Source organism: Crocodylus siamensis, chromosome 10 (assembly GCF_052110815.1).
Source record: "Crocodylus siamensis isolate JL-2025a chromosome 10, ASM5211081v1, whole genome shotgun sequence".
Taxonomy (NCBI): Eukaryota; Metazoa; Chordata; order Crocodylia; family Crocodylidae; genus Crocodylus; species Crocodylus siamensis.
The window spans coordinates 53,741,209-53,762,660 of NC_143404.1; the positions used below are offsets into that span (position 1 = coordinate 53,741,209).

Below are 21,452 nucleotides of genomic sequence, written 5' to 3' on the forward strand. Positions count from 1 at the left end.
AAATCACACAGGATGTGGAGACTCAGTGGAACTCCACATACCTGATGCTGGAAAGGCTGGTAGAGCAACAGAAGGCCATCCATGAGATGGCCTTGCGTAGGGAGACTGGGATCAGTGGTCCACTTAACAAGACAGAGTGGAATACCATCTCCCAGATCTTGGTGGTCCTCAAGCCATTCTTCAAGGCCACTGAGACCCTCAGTGCTGGTGATGCCCTTCTTTCAAATTCAAACAAGCACTGAACCTCACTAACCTCATCACCAGAAGCCAACTTCCTACAGCCCAAAACACATCAAATGGATCCAGACCAAGCCATAACAAGAAATGCAAAACCTGCCAACATATCTCCAGTACTGCCAAAAACTACACACCAGAATCTATTACAGACAAGAATACACAACTACCTGTGGGGGCACATTTCTCACAAGAAAACCACTGTCTCCAGTCCTGATCCTCAAAGGGTATTTACAAACCACTTTTCACAGCCAGACCTATGAACTTCAATTAATCAACCTCCTAGATAAAGAAACTCATAGACTTAATCTAGACATTGGATTTATGACACACTACAACCTGCTTGACATCTGACTCCCCCAAGTACCTCTCCACTTTTACCTGCTACATTTCCCTTCCCCCCTATGCCAGCCTGTCTCTCATCCCCTAATGACTCCATTTCCATTTTCACTGACTGGCTTCCTTGCCTGCGCTGCATGCCAGCCTCTGGCTTCTTTACTATTCCTTCCATCCAGGAGGAACAACCCGCCCCCAGATGCTTCCTCAGCCTGATGAAGGGTTTTTAAACCTGAAAGCTTGCAAAGAATTTCTCCAACTACTCATTTCGTCTAATAAAACATACCAGATTAAATCTAAGAACCTTGTCTGATCTATGTCCTTAGACCAACATGGCTGCAACCTACACCCCTTAAACACACACAACACGAGTTTTCATTTCAGCAGTTTGAGATGCAGTTTCACAGAAACCTCTGCACCACTCTGCCTGAAGCCTGGCAGTCCTCCCTCATGCCTGCACGAGGGGCTATGTATGTGGCAAGACAGGTGCTAATGAGGGCGGCCTAGCTGGAGGCAGCAGTTTAGTTTCTCACCAGCCAGCAGAGGAAGAACATCTCCCTGCTGAGCTCCCATTCCAGAAAGAACTTGGAAATATAAAGGCTGGGACTATATGTGGAGGAGGAGACCCCACATTATCCCTGGCACAACCTGAAACTGCACCATGCCAAGGTAGGGAGGCCTGGGGTGGACTGCCACTGGTGCAGCAGCCTCAGGATATGCCAGGACCACAAACCTCCTTGGTCAAAGGCAGGTAGGAGCAGGAAGCACTTGATAACCTCCAGCCACCACACTGTCCTGGCTGGGGAAAGCCCTGACTTACAAGACCTTTGAGAGGCCTGAAGCTTACTGGTTGCAGTGGAGTTGTGAGGATGAGAACAGGAGCTACTATCCCTGCAGTTTTCACCATATTGCACCTTGACACACACACAGTCACGTCACGAGTTTTGCTTGTCAGCATGAGGTGCAGTTTCCCAGAAACCCCTGCACCCATCTCCTTGAAACCTGAAAGGCCTCATGCCCTCAGAAGGGGCATCTCGGCTGTTTTCATCCAAATCTGCCAAAGAATGACAAAGTTATAGGTATTAACTTTGTGGACAACATGGAGAGGGTCCAGAGGAGGGCCACTCGCATGATTAGGGGTCAGCAGGGCAGGCCCTACGAGGAGAGGCTACGGGACCTGAACCTGTTCAGCCTTCACAAGAGAAGGCTGAGGGGGGGGATCTAGTGGCCTGTTACAAACTAGTTAGAGGGCACCAGCAGGCACTGGGGAACTCCCTGTTCCCCCGAGCACTACCAGGAGTGACCAGGAATAACGGTCACAAGCTGGCAGAGGGTAGATTTAGGCTAGATATCAGGAGGCGCTACTTCACGGTCAGGGCGGCTAGGATCTGGAACCAACTTCCAAGAGAAGCGTTGCTGGCTCCTACCCTGGGGGGTCTTTAAGAGGAGGCTAGATGTACACCTTGCTGGGGTCGTTTGACCCCAGTACGCTTTCCTGCCATGGAAAGTACTCTTTTTCCATACATCCTCCTATAGAGACCTACAAGGACCACTAGAATTTCCTCTTGGCCCTTCCAAGGCCACCACCCAGCCTTTCCTTTAAAGTGTTTTCTTTCATTAACCCACTGCCTGTTCCCTCAAAGTGATCTCCTAGGATATCCTGAACAAAGCCTTCTGCTGCTGCTGTGCCTTCTACTTCTTTACTTCAAGTCCACCTATAGACAAACCTGGGAGTCTCCATAAGTGAAAGGTCTAATCCCGCAAATATGGAAGCATTCCTACTGCTGACCAATTTGGATTTGGCCAGTAGCTTCAACTAGTGTTATTCTGGATCTGTATAAGGTACAACAAACCAGACTATCGGCTTTTACCCTTAGCAGAGAAGCATGAACATAAATGTTATCCACTCAGGTTAACAGCTGTTAACCCTTTCTGTTCACATGTACAAGTATACACTGAACCCTTCCTGCCAACTGAACTTGAGACAAGAAAGCCAGTCACACATAAGTAGCCTTTTATTGTTTTTATTGATTAACTGGATTTTAAATATGGCATTAAAATGTTTAAAACTTTATTAAAAGCCAATGTTCAAAAAAGACAAACAGGTTTTACATTATGGTGACAGTTCTGACCTTAAACTTGGTCTTTTCTACAAAAAGTTAGACAAACAAACATAAGATCAGTTCTGTGGATAGAGGTAAAAAGTTTCTGATCTAGTGTTAAATCCAAAGCTTGTTCCATACAACAATCCCTTTTAACTTTACTTTTTGTATCACTGATTTCACATTTTTGGTTTGCTGAGACAGTCAAACAAATGAAGTTTCAGAAGTCATGGAGCAACATTTTCTTTTCTTCCCCCTCCAAAAATCTTATAAATCAAATCAGAATGCATGATTATTACCAGTACAAGTCTGAACTAGCAGAATCCTACCCTTCAATTTATGCAAGCCTGCTGCTACTGTTATTTCAAGAAATCTTTGCACCACGGAAGTCACCATATGTAACCTCACCATTATTTTTGCCTATACTCTGTGTTTCCCCATGTAAGTGGCTTTAACTGTCTGAGAGGACATTATATTACACTTGCCATTTACAAGCCAGATGTTCAAAAGGTTAGGTTTAACTGGCATACACAAACCAGATATTTGTACCTGAAAAATAAAAAAGAAGTATTTGTATGTTCTATTAAAAGTAACTGTGCATGTAAAGTAGACCTATATTTTGCATACAGTTGCAACCTTGTGGGGCAGGAGGGGAGGAAATAAACTAAAACTTGGCACACATCCCTCCCTACTCATATTTAAAATCATTACCTCCCCACCCAAAATTAACCAGCATTTCCAAGTGTTACTTAGCCATCTCTCTAAGCAACTGGGTTGTTTTGGGAGGAGATGCAAGAACTGCAGTCAACTAGTGGATGCTGGAGAGTTGCTACATCCCTAATGAAGATACACTGCTCCAGTCCTTGCAGAAAGTTATTGCAATTTTTCACATGTTATTACACTAAAGTGTTACAACAAAGTTTACATGCGAAAAATGGAACAAAAAACACCCACAGGAAATTAGCCTGTAGGTAGAAAAAGGACATCTCATGATTTAGCATTTTGTCATGGGCCCACCAACACCTGTACAGTACCAGCAACCCTGGGAGTAGGAACATCTCCCCCAACACTCATGCGATTATCTTTTGAGGGCAGAAAAGGTGCCACAGTGCAGCAGGTATTGCTTTAAACAGGTCATTTTTGTTAGCCTTTTCTCTGTCTTTTTTATTCTAATAATATTCATAATAAACCACTGTAGCCGAAGTTTTCAGAAGTGACTGATGACTCTGGGTCCTTCAGTTCTCAGGCCCAATTTTAAAGTAGACTGAATTTCTGAAAACATGGAGCACTTCTCAGAAAAATCAGCTCCCTATAAAAAAGGTGATTCATTGAAATGTTCCCCCCACTCCAACCCATGGCATCCTTAAGTCACTTTTGAAAATCCCAGTTTGAATTCAAATGATGATTCTGACAATGAAAGGATTAGGGAAGTGGAAGAAAAGATGACGACTCCTCCAACTGATTCATCCATACATCATAACTACATCAAAAACTCATATACAAACCACATTTAAAAAAAAAGATTAAGTATCAAACATACAGGACAAATATCAGGACTAGAAGTGGCTCAGCTGTTTCTCCAGAATCTTAATCAATCTCTAAACATTTTTACTGGAATGAAAAAACAGAAAGAGATTTGAAGTGTCCTTACAGGACAATGTTATGATTCTAAGACAATGAACTGGGACAGCTAAATATCCTCCTGCAAAACTAATACAGAGAATCTGAAGCTCAAATTGCAAAGGAAACGTTTCAGCTAACAAAAGAAAATAATACTGAGATTGTCTAAAGCATGACTAAGGATGGGGAAAGGAAGTCCTTCTGGAGCACATTGAAAAGTCAGGCCTGTCTGTCTGTGCCACACAAATAAGTAGCATTTAACAATGTTTTAAGCATGTTGTAAAATTGATGAAGGAACTTTGGCAGATGGACTTAATCCACGTTCCACATGCTGCAACAGTGTACAGTGGGCTTGCTTGTTCTTGAGGTATTTCAGAACAGCTGTGAAGGATAGTGACACTTCTGAACTATTCTTCAAAGCTGCAGTCCCATTCCAGCCCAAAGGGGAAGCAGGTCACATGCATGTGTACACCAAACAAGGTCCAACTGTTTTGTATTATCCTTATTTCCCTCCAAACCCACTGCACTCAGGTTCCAGAGTCCTGGAAGGATATATCCAATCTGTCAATGGGCCCAATTCAGTACACACTAGTTAGCAGACATGATTCCAGTCATTCCCCACTAGTTACGCTTATCCCTAACCAGAACTACCTGGCCTTTACATGATGTGGCCAGGTCAGACTATAAGTCTCATATTAACACTGATTTGAAAATTCTTGAACTATATTGAAAAACATCCTTACATACCGATCCAGAATCCTTGTTCTGCTACCTTTTACTACAGAAGTTTCACAGAAAACCAACCAACAAACAGGTTCTGGCCTTTCCTTATTAGTAGTGGGACATTTCACATGTTGGCATCATCTGTTAGTTTCCACTGGACTAGAAGACCCATTACCAGTAGGACTTCTACAGATTCAGGCAAGAAGCTCCCTGTTAGTACATCTCCTGTATCTGCTTCTGAGGGTTGATACCCAAAGTTCATCTTGGTTCCAGAAACAGTAATTTTTTCTTTGTGTACAGGTTTAACTGTAGTTAGTTACACAAAGAATGGCAGCTTTTCCTTATATCTGGTCATTCAGTTCCTCCTCCACAAAGAAAATTAGAAGTTGCCTAACACAGTTAGACAAAACGAAGACCAAAGGGTCCAACTCCCCCTGCTCCATCAAAAGTCGGTGGTACTTAACACAGGCAACAGGTGGACACTAACATTTACTGACAGTACTACAGCATTTGACCATTTCTTTCCTCCAAAAATGAGGATGTGGTCAAAATAAGGAATTATGCAAATCCAAAAGGATTAAGAGGTCTTCTACCAGTTTCTCCTCCAAGAACAGGTCTTCCCTCACTTGCCCCTCCCTCCCTCCCTCCCCTTCAGCTCCATGTTCACAGATACCCTGCTAAAGGTCAAAGAATCTGCAAGGTGTGAAAACCTAATATTGACTCTTGTTGTTACCAACTTTTATGTTAGTGTCAGAGTTAGTGCTCTCCTTTTCAGCCTGCTATTACTAAAGCAGTAAGACAAGGTTCTTTCCCTCCCAAGTCACAAGGATCCTTCATTCTGGGATGCCATACGCATTTTTGGTAAATAGTTTTCTTCGGTCTCCCAGAAACTCAACTCAAATGTTTATTTTTGCTCATCATTTATTTAGATCATCCATGAAAAAGATGAATTTTGCTTTATAATCCATTCAGCATGAGGATTGACGTGGTACAAGTCCAAGAGGTATGTGTCTGGGTCCAAGCAATGTTCACCTGTTAGAACAAAACCACAATTTTTAGAAAGACTTCCATTTCTCAGTCCTAAAGTATTCCATTTTTCTGTGCCTGGTATTAGTCACATTTATTTCAATACATACAGCCATTTAGAACAAAATCTTGACATGAATCATAGTAAGAGCTACCCCCATTCTCCCTCTCTCTCTTTTTTTTTTTAATATAAAATAATAGGCTTATTATGGCCTGAGCTTTTAGAAGAAAAGTTATTGTGTTCATGCAACTTCATTCGCATACATTTGGAACACAAATGCTCGCAGATTAAAGGGACACACACTTATAGAATCCTGATAGCAATGGGTTTTGCACAGATATTTTGTTGCTTGTTTATGCAGCACTCCTCGTACATCACCTGAGAATCTACGCATGAACATTTGTTTAACTGCTTTGTTTAGGGAGCAATCTACTGACAATAGGTAAAAGCCCAGGCATAGATCCCATTATACTCTTATGGCTTTTCCAGTTCCCATATAGGAATGGCCTATCCCTGTGCAAAGAACTTTTATAATAAAATGTCTGTACCCATACTAAAGAAACTGTACTGCTTTAACTAACATAGCTGAAGAGGTTCAGTTTTAACAAGGCCTGAGCATGAACAGTCCCTGTATATGCAGGAGTGAGAGCAAGCTGTAGCTCCTGTAAGACTTTCTTTAATTAAAATCTCCTCACCTGTAGTACCAATGATATCCAAGATTGTTAGAGACTGACAGATATATCATTTATTTGTAAATTGTGAAAGATGTATACATTTTATTAAAAGACCAATTCAGGAAGAGGAGGTAGATGAGACATTCTTCAAGCAGGTAACAAGAATATCTAAAATTAAGGCGTCAGAACTTGTGGTAGAGGTGATATCTTTTATTGACCAACTAGATTTTTGCAAGAAAAAAAATTCTTTATTTGCAAGCTTTCAGGTACAAGCACCCTTCTTCAGGATTAATTAAGAGAGTAGCTTATTGGGGGATTTTAACTTCTTCAATACCCAATGGAAAAAAATATTCCCAAACATAAGATGTCCACAAGTTCTTAATATGTGTAGAGGAAAAAATTATTTCAGAAAGCTGAGGAAACTAGCCAGGGCCCATCTATCATGGAACTTGTTCTGATCAATAAGGAAGAACTGGTTGCAAACAAAGGTGATCAGAACCTTGGGAGGAAGTGAACATTATTATACAGAAAACATGATTTTAAGGTAGGAAAGACATAAGGATACTAAAACTTCAAGAGGACAGATTTCAACTGCCTTGGAAATAATAGATAATTAAGGCGATAAAGCCAGTCCAGGAGGACTGAATGTTCTTAAAAGGATACAGAACTGGAATACTTTCTTACTGACCTTCCAACATGGGGGAAGATAAGAACCACCACAGGAAACCAATGTCACTACAAAAGGAGCATCTCAAAAATCAAGAAAGAAATATATAGACAATGGAAGGAATAGCAAGTCATTAAGGAAGCCTAGTAAGGAATGGCAAGATCAGGGAAAGTCAAATTTAGGAAATCAGAAGTGAAAGAAAGAGATAATTTACAAAGGGTGTAGGAGGGTATAAGCATGTCAGGAAAAAAAAAAAAATCAGAGAAACTGGTTCTTCTGTTCACATCAAAAGGAGGTGAGGCAGAAAATATTCAAAGAGGATGCAAAGAAGGCAGAGTTACTGTATGATTACTTCTTTTGTGAAGACTGAGATACACTGCAACTAGACAGCCAACAAAAAAAATCAATACAAATAAAAGGAAGAGCTTGGGATCATGAGAGTGCAGAGTGTTACTGAAAAATTTGCAAGAACCTGAATTGCTATAGCCTGACAACATTCACTGAGTGTGCTGAAGGAGCCAGCTGAAGACATCTCGGAGCCCCTGCAGTAACTGCCAAAACACAGATGACAGGATCAGTCCCAGGAATCTGAAAGGCTGACATAGTACCCATCTTTAACCAGGGGAATTATAGACTGGTCATCTTGCTCTAATACCAGTGTAGTTGGAAGAAATTATAAATCAATTAATTTGTACATGCCTGGAGGAGAAAGGGGCAGTCACTAAATGGCAATAGTGATTTGTAAAGAAAGGATGCTAATCCCACTTTATTTCCTTTTCTTGTCAGAGAAGCTAGTTGGGTAGGTATGGAAAGTGCAGTAGATATTATACACCTTTGGGTTTGACTTCAGTAAGCTGGAGTAAGCTTGATTTTCATAAGTAAACTGGAGGAATGTGAACTATGGTAGAGAGAATTACCATTAAGTGGATATATAATTGCTTGATTAACTGCAAGCAAAGAGTAAATAGATCAATATCCGGAGGCAGGAGGTTTCATACTAAGTCACAGGAGTCTGTTTTGGTCCAATCTATTTAACATTGTTATTAGTTATCTGGATTCAGAAAAAAAAAGGAACCCAAAACTTACTGACCAGATTTGGATAACAGAACTGGGAAGGGTCGCAAACACGCTGGAGGAGAGGACCAAAATTCCAAAAAAATATGGCAGAAATGTAGTGCCATTGCAAAAGCAGCAGCTTGGGCTTTATTAACTAAAGTGCTGGGCACTTTATTAACTCAAGGTTGGTAAAATATCACTGTTTAACCCACAGCTGAAGTACAGCATACAGTTCCAGGCACAGCATTTTAAAAAGGATGTAGGGAAATGGTAGATGGATTCAGAGATGAGAAACAAAGATATAAGGGTTGAAACAAGCCATATGAGGAAAGGCTGAGAAAACTCGATATGTCTAGTCTGAAAAAAAAAAAGTATATTACAAATAGACATGATCATTTCTGAACGTTTGAAAAGGCTGCCATATAGAAGAGAAAGAATGCCATTTCAACAGAGGGCAGGACAGCTGAACATGAAGCTGTGTATTTAAAACAGAAAAAGAGGTTTAATTAAGTCTTAGAAATCTTTTTTTTTTTTTTTTTTTTAAATAACTGAAAGGACTTTCGGACAATGGAACAAGATTCCTAGGTACACTGTGGGCTTTCCTTCACTGAAGGTTTTCAAAAACAGGCTAAATAAGAATCTGTCTGGGGTAGCTTAGAAATAGCATATCCTTCTACCTGCAAGGAATTAAACTAGGCTAACCTGCGGAACTAAAGGGTCCCATAAAGCGACAATAAAGCCCTGACCAAAGTAGAAGCAGTCATATTTCTTATGCAGCATAGACAAATATTCTAAAACACTTCTCTGGAAAATAAACTACTGCGGGGCCAGATTTTCCAGAGAGCTCCCATGGTTCCAATTGCCCTTGTTCTCAGGGGGAGCTGATCCCAACCAGAAGTTGTGATTTCTTGAGAAAATCTGAGCCTTTTCTGTTCTTGTTCTGCCCATTCTATAAGTCTCAGCAACACAAAAACCCATGCATCATATAGACTACGGACAGGCATTCAAAAATCCAGGGCCTGAATTGATTCAATCTTTGCATGCTAATCTAACCTGCCTAGACTGAATCAATTTGCAAGTGAATAGATATTCCCTCTCGACTCAGGAAATGCAGGCACATGCCTGCAGTGTTCAAGGAGAAAGCACAGAGGGCGCTAGAGCAGCCCTGGGCTGCAGGCAAGCTGTGCTGGGGTGCGGGGAGGGGAGCCAGCCTCACCAGTAGTCTGGAGTGAATTGGCTAGGGTCTGTGCCTGTCTCACTGGCACAGACCTCAGCCGGGGTCCGTCTGGTGCTCCCCCCTTGCTGCTGCAGCAACAGGGGCGGGGGCATGGCCAGACACTGGCTGGCATGGCCCCCTGAGGCAAAAGGGGGCAGGAAGGAAGTTTATTACCACCTTCATTCCCGGGGCACCACAGCGAGTGTATGCCAGCCTTGACCACCACCTCCACCGATTGCTCCCTGTCCAGGGCAAGTGGTGGAATAATCCCCCTCCCTGCCCCCCTTGCCAGACACAGGATGGAGGAGGAATAACCCCCCTCCCTGCCCTCATGGCCTAAGGGGGCCATGCCAGCCAGCCTGTGGCCACATCCCCACCTCTGCGACTGGAACGGCAAGGGGGGGGGAAGGACCCTAAGGTGGGCAGCAGCTCCTATCATGATTTCCCGGGAGTGCCAGCCTTTTCCCAGTGAAGGTGCTACACTGCTGCAGACTGGCTGGTGAGAGCAGCAGCAGTGCTAGGGAGAGTTTGGGGAGCTATGGCCACCTCTCTGAACCCCAGTGCCACCACTCATGCCACACAGCCTGTGGCAGTTCTGCCCAGTCCACCCCCGCTTGCAGGGCAGCCCCCCTCACCACTCCTGGAAAACCATGACAGGGGCTGTTGCCCCCATCAGGGTCTCAACCCCCTCGCCACTCCAGTGCCAGGAGCAGGGGCACAGCCAGAGGCTATCCAGCTTGGCTTCCTTAGGTGACAGGGGCACAGAGGGGAGTTATTTTCCTCCTCCCTCTGACATCTGGCAAAGGAGGCAGGGAAGGGGCTTACTCTTCCACTCGCCCCATGCAGGGAGCAATCGGTGGAGGCTGACAGACCCCAGCTACAATCCCCTAGCGGTGGAGGGGGGACTAAATCTCCTTCCTGCCCCCTTCACCTCAGGGGGCCATACTGGCTGGCACCTGGCCATGTCCCCACCCCCGCAGCAGCGAAGGGGGAGTGCCAGGTGATCCGCAGCTCAGGTCTGTGCCAGTGGGATAGGGAGTGGGGAATTAAAACCCCTCCCTGGTCAGTTCACTTGAGGCTACTGCTGGGGCTGGCCATGCCCCCGCTACTGAAGCGGTGAGTAGAGAAATGCCTGGCAGGTCCGTACTGGCGGCACAGGGGAGGGAGGGAACAAATCTCTTTCCTGCCCCTCTCATCTTAGGGGGGCCAGCATCTGACCACGCCACTGCCCCCATCCCCCCATATTCCACCTAGGGAGCAGAGGAGCAGGGCCAGTCCTGCCCCACTGAAGCAGAAAGCACAACCCTGCCCAGGGGTACAGATCATGCTGGCATAATGGGGGACTCTGGTTTAACTTAAACCAGGAAAGTGTCTGGGACAGAGGTTCCATAAACCAATTTGATCTCAGTTACATCTGATAGTACATTCAACCAAGTTCTCTCAAACCGGTTTCAGCCATTTTACACTGGTTTATGTGCACTGAACTTACGTTCCTTACAGGTTTAAACCAGCTTCTGCTCACTTAAACCTGGTTCTGCGTAATTTTTCTCCCTAGCCATAGAGGACACAGAAGTCCTGAAACAGCCCCTGGATACTTTGGTGATTCATCCTCAGCAAGTAAGACTACCACCTTGATCACAATGACCCTTCCCCCTCCCACAACATCCTGCCTTCTGCCCTTTCCCTTAATTCCCCTCTAATGATAATTATGCTCTCACACCAAAATCCACCAACATTTAGTTAGCTAGCATTAAGTCCCACGTACCTATATTGCCGCCAACTTCACAGAGGAGCAAATTCATAGATTCAACAGAACCGTTACTGCAAGAGACAAAGAAGAAACAGAACTGTAACTGGACTTTCTGCCTTGTAAACAGGATGTTCATATCACACATGGCTCCGAGGAAACAGCTCATGGTTCAAAGGCCAGCCAAGGTAAAGAAAGCCCCAGGTGACATAGGGCACTAAACTCTGCTGCTGCTTCTACAGTGTAACTGTTGGAGAGGTCACTGGAGAATCAGCAGGAAGGGAAGACAGACATTCTTGGCCACTATAGAGATCTGCACAAAACTCTGACAAAAGACTGAATTCTCAGGAGAGAAATAAAGAGCAAAACAGTAAAATTAAATAAATAAAATGTCTATTGGCAGTGATCATCTAAGATGAACTGCCCAATCAGGGAAAGATCATCTGCGTAAGGAAAACTGCAGAAGCCTATAGCAGGAATGGCAGCCATTTGAAAGTACAAGAGTAGTTTTGCTTTCTAATCCACACTAATGGATCCAGCTGAACCTGGACATGTGCTGTGTGAGGGAGGACAGGGCATGTGAAATCTTCTCAACACACATCTTGGAAATACTGTCACACATGTACTTATTTGGATTAGCACTGGAGGGGATATTCTGGCCATTAACAGACTATTCCCTCCTAGATTGCTACAATCTTCAACAGGAAAGCTGAGAAAGTATCTGGAGGGCTATCCCTCCACCCAAACAGTCCTTTTGACATGGAAGTTCCCTTACAGCCTGTGCAATGATGCAGTTATTCAGCATTTGTGTCCACCATATGGATACAAAACACCCCAACTCTAAAAGTTTAAACAACAGTCTAAAAGGCAGAGCTGACTGCCAGTCACCATGTAGATCTCTGCCCCACACCAGCTTTTATCAAACTAAGGAGACAGGAAAAAAAAAAAGCCACGTGAGACCTGCACTACTTCATGTCTATTTAACTGAGAAGGTGCTTATTACCATTTGAGCAGGTGTACCGTATTGACGATATTCCAGTTGTTCTGAGAGAGGCGTTTCTGAAACTGCCTTAGAACATCAGCAGCCTTGGTTCCACTGTTCAGATGAACTTCCATTGAGTCCTTCAGGAAGAGGGAAGTCTGGACTTTCACAATTTTGGAAGGCTAAGAAATACAGGGGGAGGGAGAGAAACAAAAACAGGTTTAAAGACTATAATGCTGGCATCAATTAACTGCCCAGTGTTCTAACCAGAGGTGAAAAATCACATGAAAGAACAAATTAGGTGTAATGTGTATGGGATTAATTCTGTAGCCCACCTCCCACGTACATTACGTGGAGATGGGAAAATGCACAGCTGTATTAAAGCAAACAGAAGTGATCAACACTGGCTTCCCTGTTCTAGCCAGGAGTGGATTTGTTGATTTTGGATAGTTTAGACTCCACATGTCAGCGCCCTCTCGTGTTAAAAGTTAGTATAAGCATTAGAAGAACTACAACTGCTTCCATGCGGATTTTTTAAATGTTTTAAGACAGCAAATATAGGCAAATCTCAAATATTAATCATCTCCTACTACATAGTGCTTTTCCTGCTTACTTATACCTCTCTGCTCAATACTGAATAGCTCCCATTTCTGTAAAGCAGCAACTTTTTAACTGTACTGTACACTACTAGATTCATAACAAGTCATCCAGACATTTAATTCAATTATTTTGAGATTTCTGAATAGTAACTAGGGGAAGGAACATTTGCAGGCACTATGTTCAGTACACCATTTGTGAACTGTGACTCAGTTTCTCTAAAATAAAACCGTCCATTTGGTAACTTAAATGGAATGTGGATAAACTCAGTCAGCACAAACAGGAAAGGATGAGGCATGAAACCTACTGCAATTCATTATGATCTATGGGTGCATCCTGCAGATCAATGCATGGCCGCACAGATGGTGTTCAGTGGGACTAACTGAAACCTGGTGGGACTCTTCTCATGACTGGGTGGTGGGAATAGAGAGCTATAAGTTGTATAGGAGAAACAGAGTAGGGAAAAAAGTTTGGGGAGTTGCTCTCCATGTCAAAGAACAGTACACATCTTCCCTAAGCAAATTAGGGTCAGAGGGTGGTCAAGCAGAGTCTCTGTGGGTTAAAATCTAAGGGGCTCAGGGTGAAAGGGATCTGGTGGTGGGGGTCTCCTACAGGCTGCCGCACCAGGACGATGAACTAGACCAGGAATTTTCCAAGCAGCTCAAAGGGGCTATGAGATCTAGACATATGGTAGTCATGGGGGACCTTAACTACCCAGACATATGCTGGGAGGAGCAAATCAGCTAGATCTAACCGCTCTCACAGGTTCTTAACCTGTATTCAGGACCTCCACCTAACACAGGAGGTAAGGTGTCCCCACCGGGAGCAATGCCTTGCCCGACTTGGTGTTGGCCACAGGGGGTGACCTGGTGGGGGACCTGCAGATTCAAGGCAACTTAGGGGACAGCGATCACCAAATGATTAAATCACTATCCAGCAATTAAATTCACTATCCAGGAAGCCCCTTTGGCTAACCAGGGGCATCCAAGATACCTTAAGGGCAAAAAAGAGGTGTACAGGAAATGGAAGCAGAGGGTAGCTAGGAAGGAGGAGTATACTTCTTTGGCCCGCACCTGCAGGGAGTCAGTCAGGAAGGCTGAGGCAACTCTACAACTCAGGCTAGCATCAGGGATCAAGGACAATAAAAAGACCTTCTTTAGGTACACTGGGAGCAAAAAGAGGGTGCGGGTAGCATAAGACCCATACAGGACAGGCTGTGCTTAGTGACAGATAGCAGTGACAAAGCAGAGCTCTTCAATGAGTTTTTTGCCTCCGTCTTCTTAAATGGGAATCTAGATGAACCCTCAACATACATCACAGACACCAACAAACAGAACATCAGCCAACCAACAGTCAGTGCCGATACAGTAAAAAGACACTTGGAGGGACTAGGCATATTCAGATCACCAGGACTGGAGGGACTCCACCCACAGGTAATGAAGGAATTAGCAAGGGTCATAGCTGATCCACTGGCAAGGATATAGGAGCACTCATGGTGCTCGGGTCAGGTTCCGGAGGATTGGAAGAGGACTAACATCATCCCAATCTTTAAGAAGGGGAGGAAGGAGGACCCGAGCAGCTATAGACCAGTCAGCCTTACCTCTATCCCTGGGAAAATCCTAGAAAAAAATTATCAAGAACATCTGTGGGAGCCTGCTGGCTAATGTGATGCAGAGGAGTAACCAACATGTTTTTTTAGCAGGCAGGTCCTGCCTGACTAACCTAGTTTCCTTTTATGACAAGGCCACCAATTGTTTAGATGCAGAAGTCAAGGTGGATGTTATCTATCTGGGCTTCAAGAAGGCCTTTGACAAGGTATCCCATACCATCCTTATAAATAAACTAAGGGGATTTGCCTTGGATGATTACATGATAGACTGGGTAGCAAATTGGCTCAAGGGTCGCACTCAGAGGGTGGTAGTGGACAGGTTGGTGTCAACCTGGAAAGATGTGGGTAGTGGAGTCCTTCAGGGCTCAGTTCTGGGGCCAGTGCTGTTCAACATCTTCATCCATGATCTGGATGAGGGGGTGGGAAGCACGCTGACCAAATTCATGGACCACACAAAATTATGGGGTGCAGCTAACACTCTGAAGAGAAGGAACCATATCCAGGCTGACCTAGATAGGCTGGGGAAGTGAGCAGAGAGCAACAGGATGCAATTCAATAAGGACAAGGACAAGTGCAAGGTGCTGCATCTAGGGTGGAAGAACTGTCATCATACCTACAGGCTGGGGGGGCAACCTTCTCAGCTCCATGGAGGCAGAAAGGATCTTAGAGTCACTGTTGACTCCAGGATGAACAGGAGTTGCCAATATGATGAAGCAGTTGGCAGAGCCAATTGCACCTTGTCATGCATCTGTAGGTACTTCATAAACGGGTCCAGGGAAGTGGTTCTCCCTCTCTATATGGCACTGGTCAGACTGCAGCTGGAGTACTGTGTCCAGTTCTGGATGCAGCAGTTCAAGTAGGATGCAGACAACCTGGAGAGAGTCCAAGGAAGAGCAACTTGCCTGATTAGAGGCCTGCAGGGAAGGCCCTACAAGGAAAGGCTAAGGGACCTTAACCTCTTCAGTCTCTCCAAGAGAAGGCTGAGAGGGGACCTTGTGGTGGTATACAAATTCATAAAGGGGAGAGCAACATGAAGTAGGCAATGATCTGTTCACCAGGGCACCCCCTGGAATGACAAGGAACAATGGCCATAAGCTACTAGAGGGAAGGTTTAGGCTGGGCATTAGGAGAAAGTTCTTCATGGCTGGGGTTACCAGAACCTGGAATAGGCTCCCAAGGGAGGCGGTGCTCATCCCATCTTTGGGGGTCTTCAAGAGGAGACTGGACAGGCACCTGGCTGGGATCACATGACCCCATGCTAGGGGCGGGGGGGTCAGACTAGATGGCCCACTGAGGTCCCCTCCGACTCTATGAATCTATGATCCTGAGGGAAGGAAGGAAGAAGAGCAGCAGAGTACAAACCCTGGACTTCAGAAAAAACTACTTTGATTCTCTCAGGGAATCATGGGTAGGCTCCCACTAGAGGCCAGTCTGAGGGGGAGAGGAGTCCAGGAGAGCTGGCTGTACTTTAAAGAAGCCTTACTGAGGGTACAGGAACAAACCATCTCAACACACAGGAAGACTAGCAAGTATGGCAGAAGACCAGCTTGGCTCAGCAGGGAACTCTTCAGGAAGCTAAACTGCAAAAAGGAAATTGATTAGAGGAAACCAACTAGGAAGGTGGACAAACAACTAGGAAGGTGCATAAGAGTATTGCTCAGGCATGCAGGGATAAAGTCAGGAAGGCCAAAGTGCAATCTGAGTTGCAGCTAGCAAGGGATTTGAAGGGTAACATGAAGATTTATACCAATATGCCAGTAACAAGAGGATCAGGAAAAGTATGGGTCCCTTACTGAATGGAGGAGGCAACTTAGTGACAGAGGATGAAGAAAAGGCTGAATTACTCAATGTCTTTTTCACTTCAGTCTTCACAGGCAATGTCAGCTCCAAGACTACTGCACCTGGTGCCTCCCCCCAGCCAGTGCTCTCAGGGAGTGGAAGCGCCAGATGACTTGTTGTGGCTATTTCCCAGTCGGTGCAATTGGCTGCGGGGGGGACCCCACCAGTCGCTGACTGGTCGCTGGTGTGGCACTTGCTCCCCCTGACTAAGGTGGCACCAGTTGCCTATGGTGATTGGGAAAGGTCCCCTATGGTTAGAAAGGGGTGCCTGTATTTGAGAAAGGGAAAGAGGAGGATCCAAGGACCTGGGGGTTACAGTGGACAATGAGCTGAATATGAGCTAACAGTGCACCCTTGTTGCCGAGAAGGCTAATGGCACACCGGGCTGCATTGATAGGGGTGTTGCCAGCAGGTTACGGGAAGTGATTCTTCCCCTCTATTCAGCACTGGTGAGGCCACATCTGGAGCACTATGTTCAGTTTTGGGTCCCCTACTATAGAAAGAATGTGGACAAATTGGAGAAAGACTCTAGCAGAGGACAACAAAAATATGAAGGGACTTGGACTTATGAGAAGAGGTTGAGGGAACTGGGCTTATTTAGTCTGCAAAAGAGAAGACAGAGGGGATTTAATTGTACCTGTCAGCTACCTGAAGCGGGGTTCAAAAGAGGATGCAGCTAGACTGTCATCTGCCACCGCTGAGAACAAAGCAAGGAGTAATGTTCTCAAGTTGTAGCAAGGAAAACATCAGTTCTTATTGTTAAGATAGGCTGGTAGGTCTGCCCTGAGCTGTGTCAAGTTTATACCGGGGTAGCCAAGAAGATACAAATCAACCACCATTTTATGCAAACTCCTGAATGCATAAACACCTAGCATTTAAGATGTTTGGTTCACTGGCTGCTGCGGTTTGGTTCTTTAACATGCCAGCAAGATAAAGTTTTATTCTTTTTTAAATAATCCCCTGATGTTCACTAGTCCCTCCTGAAAAGGTACTTAATAAGAACTCATTGAATCCCATCCTCTGTGATCCCAGCTTTTCTGGCCATCACTTACTTCCGCTTCGTTCTTCTCCGTCTTGTCCTTGTCCGTATGAATCTTCCGCAGCAAGTTTTTGATTCGCTTGTCATAAAACTGGTACCTTCTGCTGCTGCTTTCATTCATTTTTCTCACTTGAGCTACCAGGAAAGAGGAGACCTAAGGGAAATGACAAACCAATAAATATAACAAACATCCATATACCAACCCTTTCCATTTCAGAGCCAAATGGAAGCACTAGCCACTAGTTAAACATATTTCACAAACTGACTGTAAAGTCGTTCACTGCAGTGCAGGGGATAGGGAGTGTCACAGCGTGGTGAATGGAATCCTCTCTACCCCTCTACCTTGCATCCCGATTCCAAATCTACCTGCAGAAAGATTAATATCTTTTGGAGGCATTTTATACAGTTTCTCCTGAAACTATTCTTTAGTCTCCACTATTCAGGGTAGGGTGTGGGGGTTAGTTTGTGGCACACTTGTCAAAAAAGGTTGGCCCCTACTCCTTAAGAGGAACTTTTCAGCTTCTGTCCCCTTACAGAAAGAAGTGTATTTGTGGCTTCCACAGATTTTCTATGCAGATGTTTTTCTCTATATATTTTGAGACCATAACAGCACAATTTTGCTAAAATCGGTCGGCATTGCAGACAGTTGTACAGTGAATTGGGGAATCCCTCCCCCCCCACAAACACTCTATAGACAGTGTTTTGCCTACATGGCTTGGGAGCAGCAGAAGACGGCATCTTAGCCAAAGCTTTCATTTACGGAATTCTATTTTCTTCGAAATCTCCAGGATTATCTTAGTGTGCCAAGCTTTGACCCAATCTGACTAATGCCCATGTCAATACCCTCCAAACAGACTGCCAGGTGACTTACAGTCCAAAGGAGATCTTGGTAATGGATCATCATCCGCACAACATTAGCTGCCCCTTCTGCCAACTGTTTCTCCTTCCCTTCTGGGACCTTGGTGGGCAGCGCCTTGTGCATGAAGAGATTTGGGGCAATGACCATGGAAACATTCCAGAGATTCATTTTGTTCTTTTTCTCCCTGGCAACCACTTTACTGAGAAATTCAAGCAAAGCCTGACAAGAAAGGAAGCCAAGTTGATGTTTTCAAGACATATTAACTTTAACATATAGCAAGCAAGAGTGAGTGCTATGTCTTCACTGGGTTAATGTAAATAACCTTTCATCTTGGGAGACTTGCATTCAAAAGCTCACAATAATTCACTGGTCTTCTCCTAGCATTAGGATAACATCAGCTTATATTACAGACATGTGTGGCAACTTCAGTGAACCCAAACTCTCAAGAATCAGGTCAGATGATGAGGTTTGTGCAAAAAAGGAGGTCATTTTCCCTGACCTGTAGTGGCCCACCTTCCTTGGGTTCACTCAGTTTCCCATCCCAAAGACCCTCAAAAACTCACACCTTCTTCCAGGTGAGGTGGATAACTTCTTCCCTGTTCCTGCGTAAAACTACAATATATCCCAAATTTATCAAATGATCCAGATTTCTGAGACAATCTAGCCCTAGAAAAATGACACAATTCTGTAGAGAACTGAATCAGGATAGTCTTATGGAGAGGCACAATTGGGCAGCAATGAGATTGGGATCACTGACATGGCTTCTGCAGTATCCATGACTCATGAAGAACACAAGGCCAATCAAACGCCCTGCATTGCCACAAAACTGACCCAGAAACAGCATTTCTTTTTCCAAGGTAGTGTTGTGAGTAAAGAGGGGATTTCAATGTATTCTGATTAGAAAGCAGTACAAAGCTAAAGCTTTTGCAACTTTTTCACTATTAAAATGATGTCAGGATGCAAAGACACAAATATCAGCTGCACTGAAATCCTTTTACCTACTCTCCAAAGCCCTGTATTCAACAGATAGCCTAGGTTGCCATAATAAGCAACTATTTTGTTTTGCCTCAGATGCCAGTATTTCACTACATTCAAATAGGAAGAGCAAGACTGTCAAGCAGGAGCATAAGCAAACATTTCCACGGAGGCATAAATGCCTGATGCTTCTGCAATGTTATACAACAATACAGCAATCACATGCTGATAGTTTGCACCCGCTAAATGGTATGTGGGAACCTTTATTTTGCCCCAAGCGTTCCCACCCACTAAGTTAATGAAGCTGGCACAAAACTAAATAACGCAACCTAGATTAAATTTCTCATGGAAAGAGGAGTGCAAAGATAAGTTCTCTAGGTAGGTACATGGAAGGAGATCACATTTCCCCCCCCCTACAGTTTTTCTTAGGGCCTTTTTTTCTTTATTACCTTTAAGGTGCTTCTGTTGGGCTCCGGCAGAATCAGGATGAGCAGGTTGAGGGCTTGCAATCTCTGCTTCAGGTCTGGGATATCTAAGAAGAGAACATGTTCTTTGCCATCAAACAGCAACAGCTTAAGTGCGAAGCACACAGAGTCCAGGTAAAAATCTAAAACAATCTGGCTCCCATATGGAACTGAAGCTCTGAACAGGCTAGTATATTATTATGAAGCTCAGGTAGCTGATATGGGAGAAGCTAGGGTAACAATTTCTACCATGTATGTGAAACTTAGGAGCTGAAGCCAACAGGATTCAAGCACCTAACTCGATCCTTTATGAGGATGGGAGTTTACAAAAGTTCTCCATGGCACCCAAATAAGTAACGATTTATGTTTCTCTTCACTGCTTATCCAAGAACCAAGTTAAGTTTTACTGAATTAATTTAGCTTATAACATCCCTGTGAAGGAAATTTCATATTACAAATAGGTAATCTAATCTGAAGCACTGAGGTAGCAATTCACTTTAAAATTCCACAGGAACTTTATAGTGAAGCTATAAATGGCACCCCAAAACAACAGTGAAGGACCTGGGGAATGGACAAGTTTTGAAGCAAACATTATGAAAAATGAACAGGAATTAAACACACACACACACACACACACACACACACACTCTACTTCAGCAGCTGCAAAGCTTAAGGACCACAAATGGAAAGGAATACAGATCTAGGCACTGGACCTGATTCTGTCACTGGCCGACTGTGAGACCCTGAGCTACTCGCTTCCTTTCTCTATGCACCTCAATTCCCCCTTCCATTCTTTAACAGTGTTGGCATCTCAAAATCCAAATTCTTTATAGAAGGAACATTCTTTCCAGACATTTGTAAGGACCTGTACAAGTGCTCTGATCTCACTTGGGGCTCAAGGTACGACAGCTATACAAATAAATAATGATAGTAAGCTACACTGATCTGGTCACGTAAAAAGCTCTATACATAAAATTCTACTAGAGATGAGTAAGAATTCAACATTTAGCTAACTGAAATTGCACACAGCATGCTGACCATGGTCAGCACTACATAAACAAACATGTGACACACCTCTGAGGCCATAAGACAAGCTTTTAAAAAGAAAAACACAAAGCTGCAAAGGCCACACTGCCTGAACAGGGACTTACTTTGCACAGCAGCAAAGGCAGGCAGATATTCTGCCATCAGCAGAGGAGTGGGCAGCTCTCGAATGAACCTCTTCAGCAAGCCAGATATATCATTCTGATGAACCTCTTCCCAGCGGAAAAGGCCAGAGTAAAAGTCACTTTCCAGCTTTTGTTGCAAATTCTGTACAGGGAAGAAAGTCTCCATCACTTTCAAGAAACAGGCACAATAAGAACACAAGTTTGACCTCCCACCCACAATCCAAAAACTTCAGGGCGCTAGCAGGTACGGTAAACCTGCTAACAGACTCCAGCATTTTGGAGAAAGTGACTGGGAGGGTGGGATAGAAAAGAAAGTGGTGGGGACCATTCCAAAATGGATGTGGGTACCAAAAGTAAGGCCTGTGCAACAGTCACTTGCTTACACCCCCTACTTTAATGTATCAACAGAAATACTATACCTTGATTCTGGTCTGCGACCCTGAAACTCTAAGGATGCCTTCAGTGTCAAGCCCCTTCTTTTCTAAACAAGACAGCAGCTGAGAAAAAGGAAAGCAAA

The 21,452-nt window shown here is 44.2% G+C and overlaps 1 protein-coding gene across 1 annotated transcript in view; it reads right to left on the reverse strand.

Moving 5' to 3' along the window:
* Positions 1–5,642: 5,642 nt before the first annotated feature.
* Positions 5,643–21,452, reverse strand: part of ARHGAP40 (Rho GTPase activating protein 40) — a 69,303-nt gene continuing 53,493 nt past the window's right edge. The window contains exons 9-16 of the mRNA XM_090064082.1: positions 21,355–21,432; positions 20,918–21,077; positions 19,752–19,834; positions 18,340–18,546; positions 17,482–17,622; positions 12,406–12,566; positions 11,421–11,476; positions 5,643–6,047 (exon numbers count right to left, since the gene is read on the reverse strand). Coding sequence (XP_089920208.1) covers positions 5,941–6,047; positions 11,421–11,476; positions 12,406–12,566; positions 17,482–17,622; positions 18,340–18,546; positions 19,752–19,834; positions 20,918–21,077; positions 21,355–21,432 — 993 coding nt within the window. The 3' untranslated portion in view covers positions 5,643–5,940. The remainder of the gene's footprint in view (positions 6,048–11,420; positions 11,477–12,405; positions 12,567–17,481; positions 17,623–18,339; positions 18,547–19,751; positions 19,835–20,917; positions 21,078–21,354; positions 21,433–21,452) is intronic.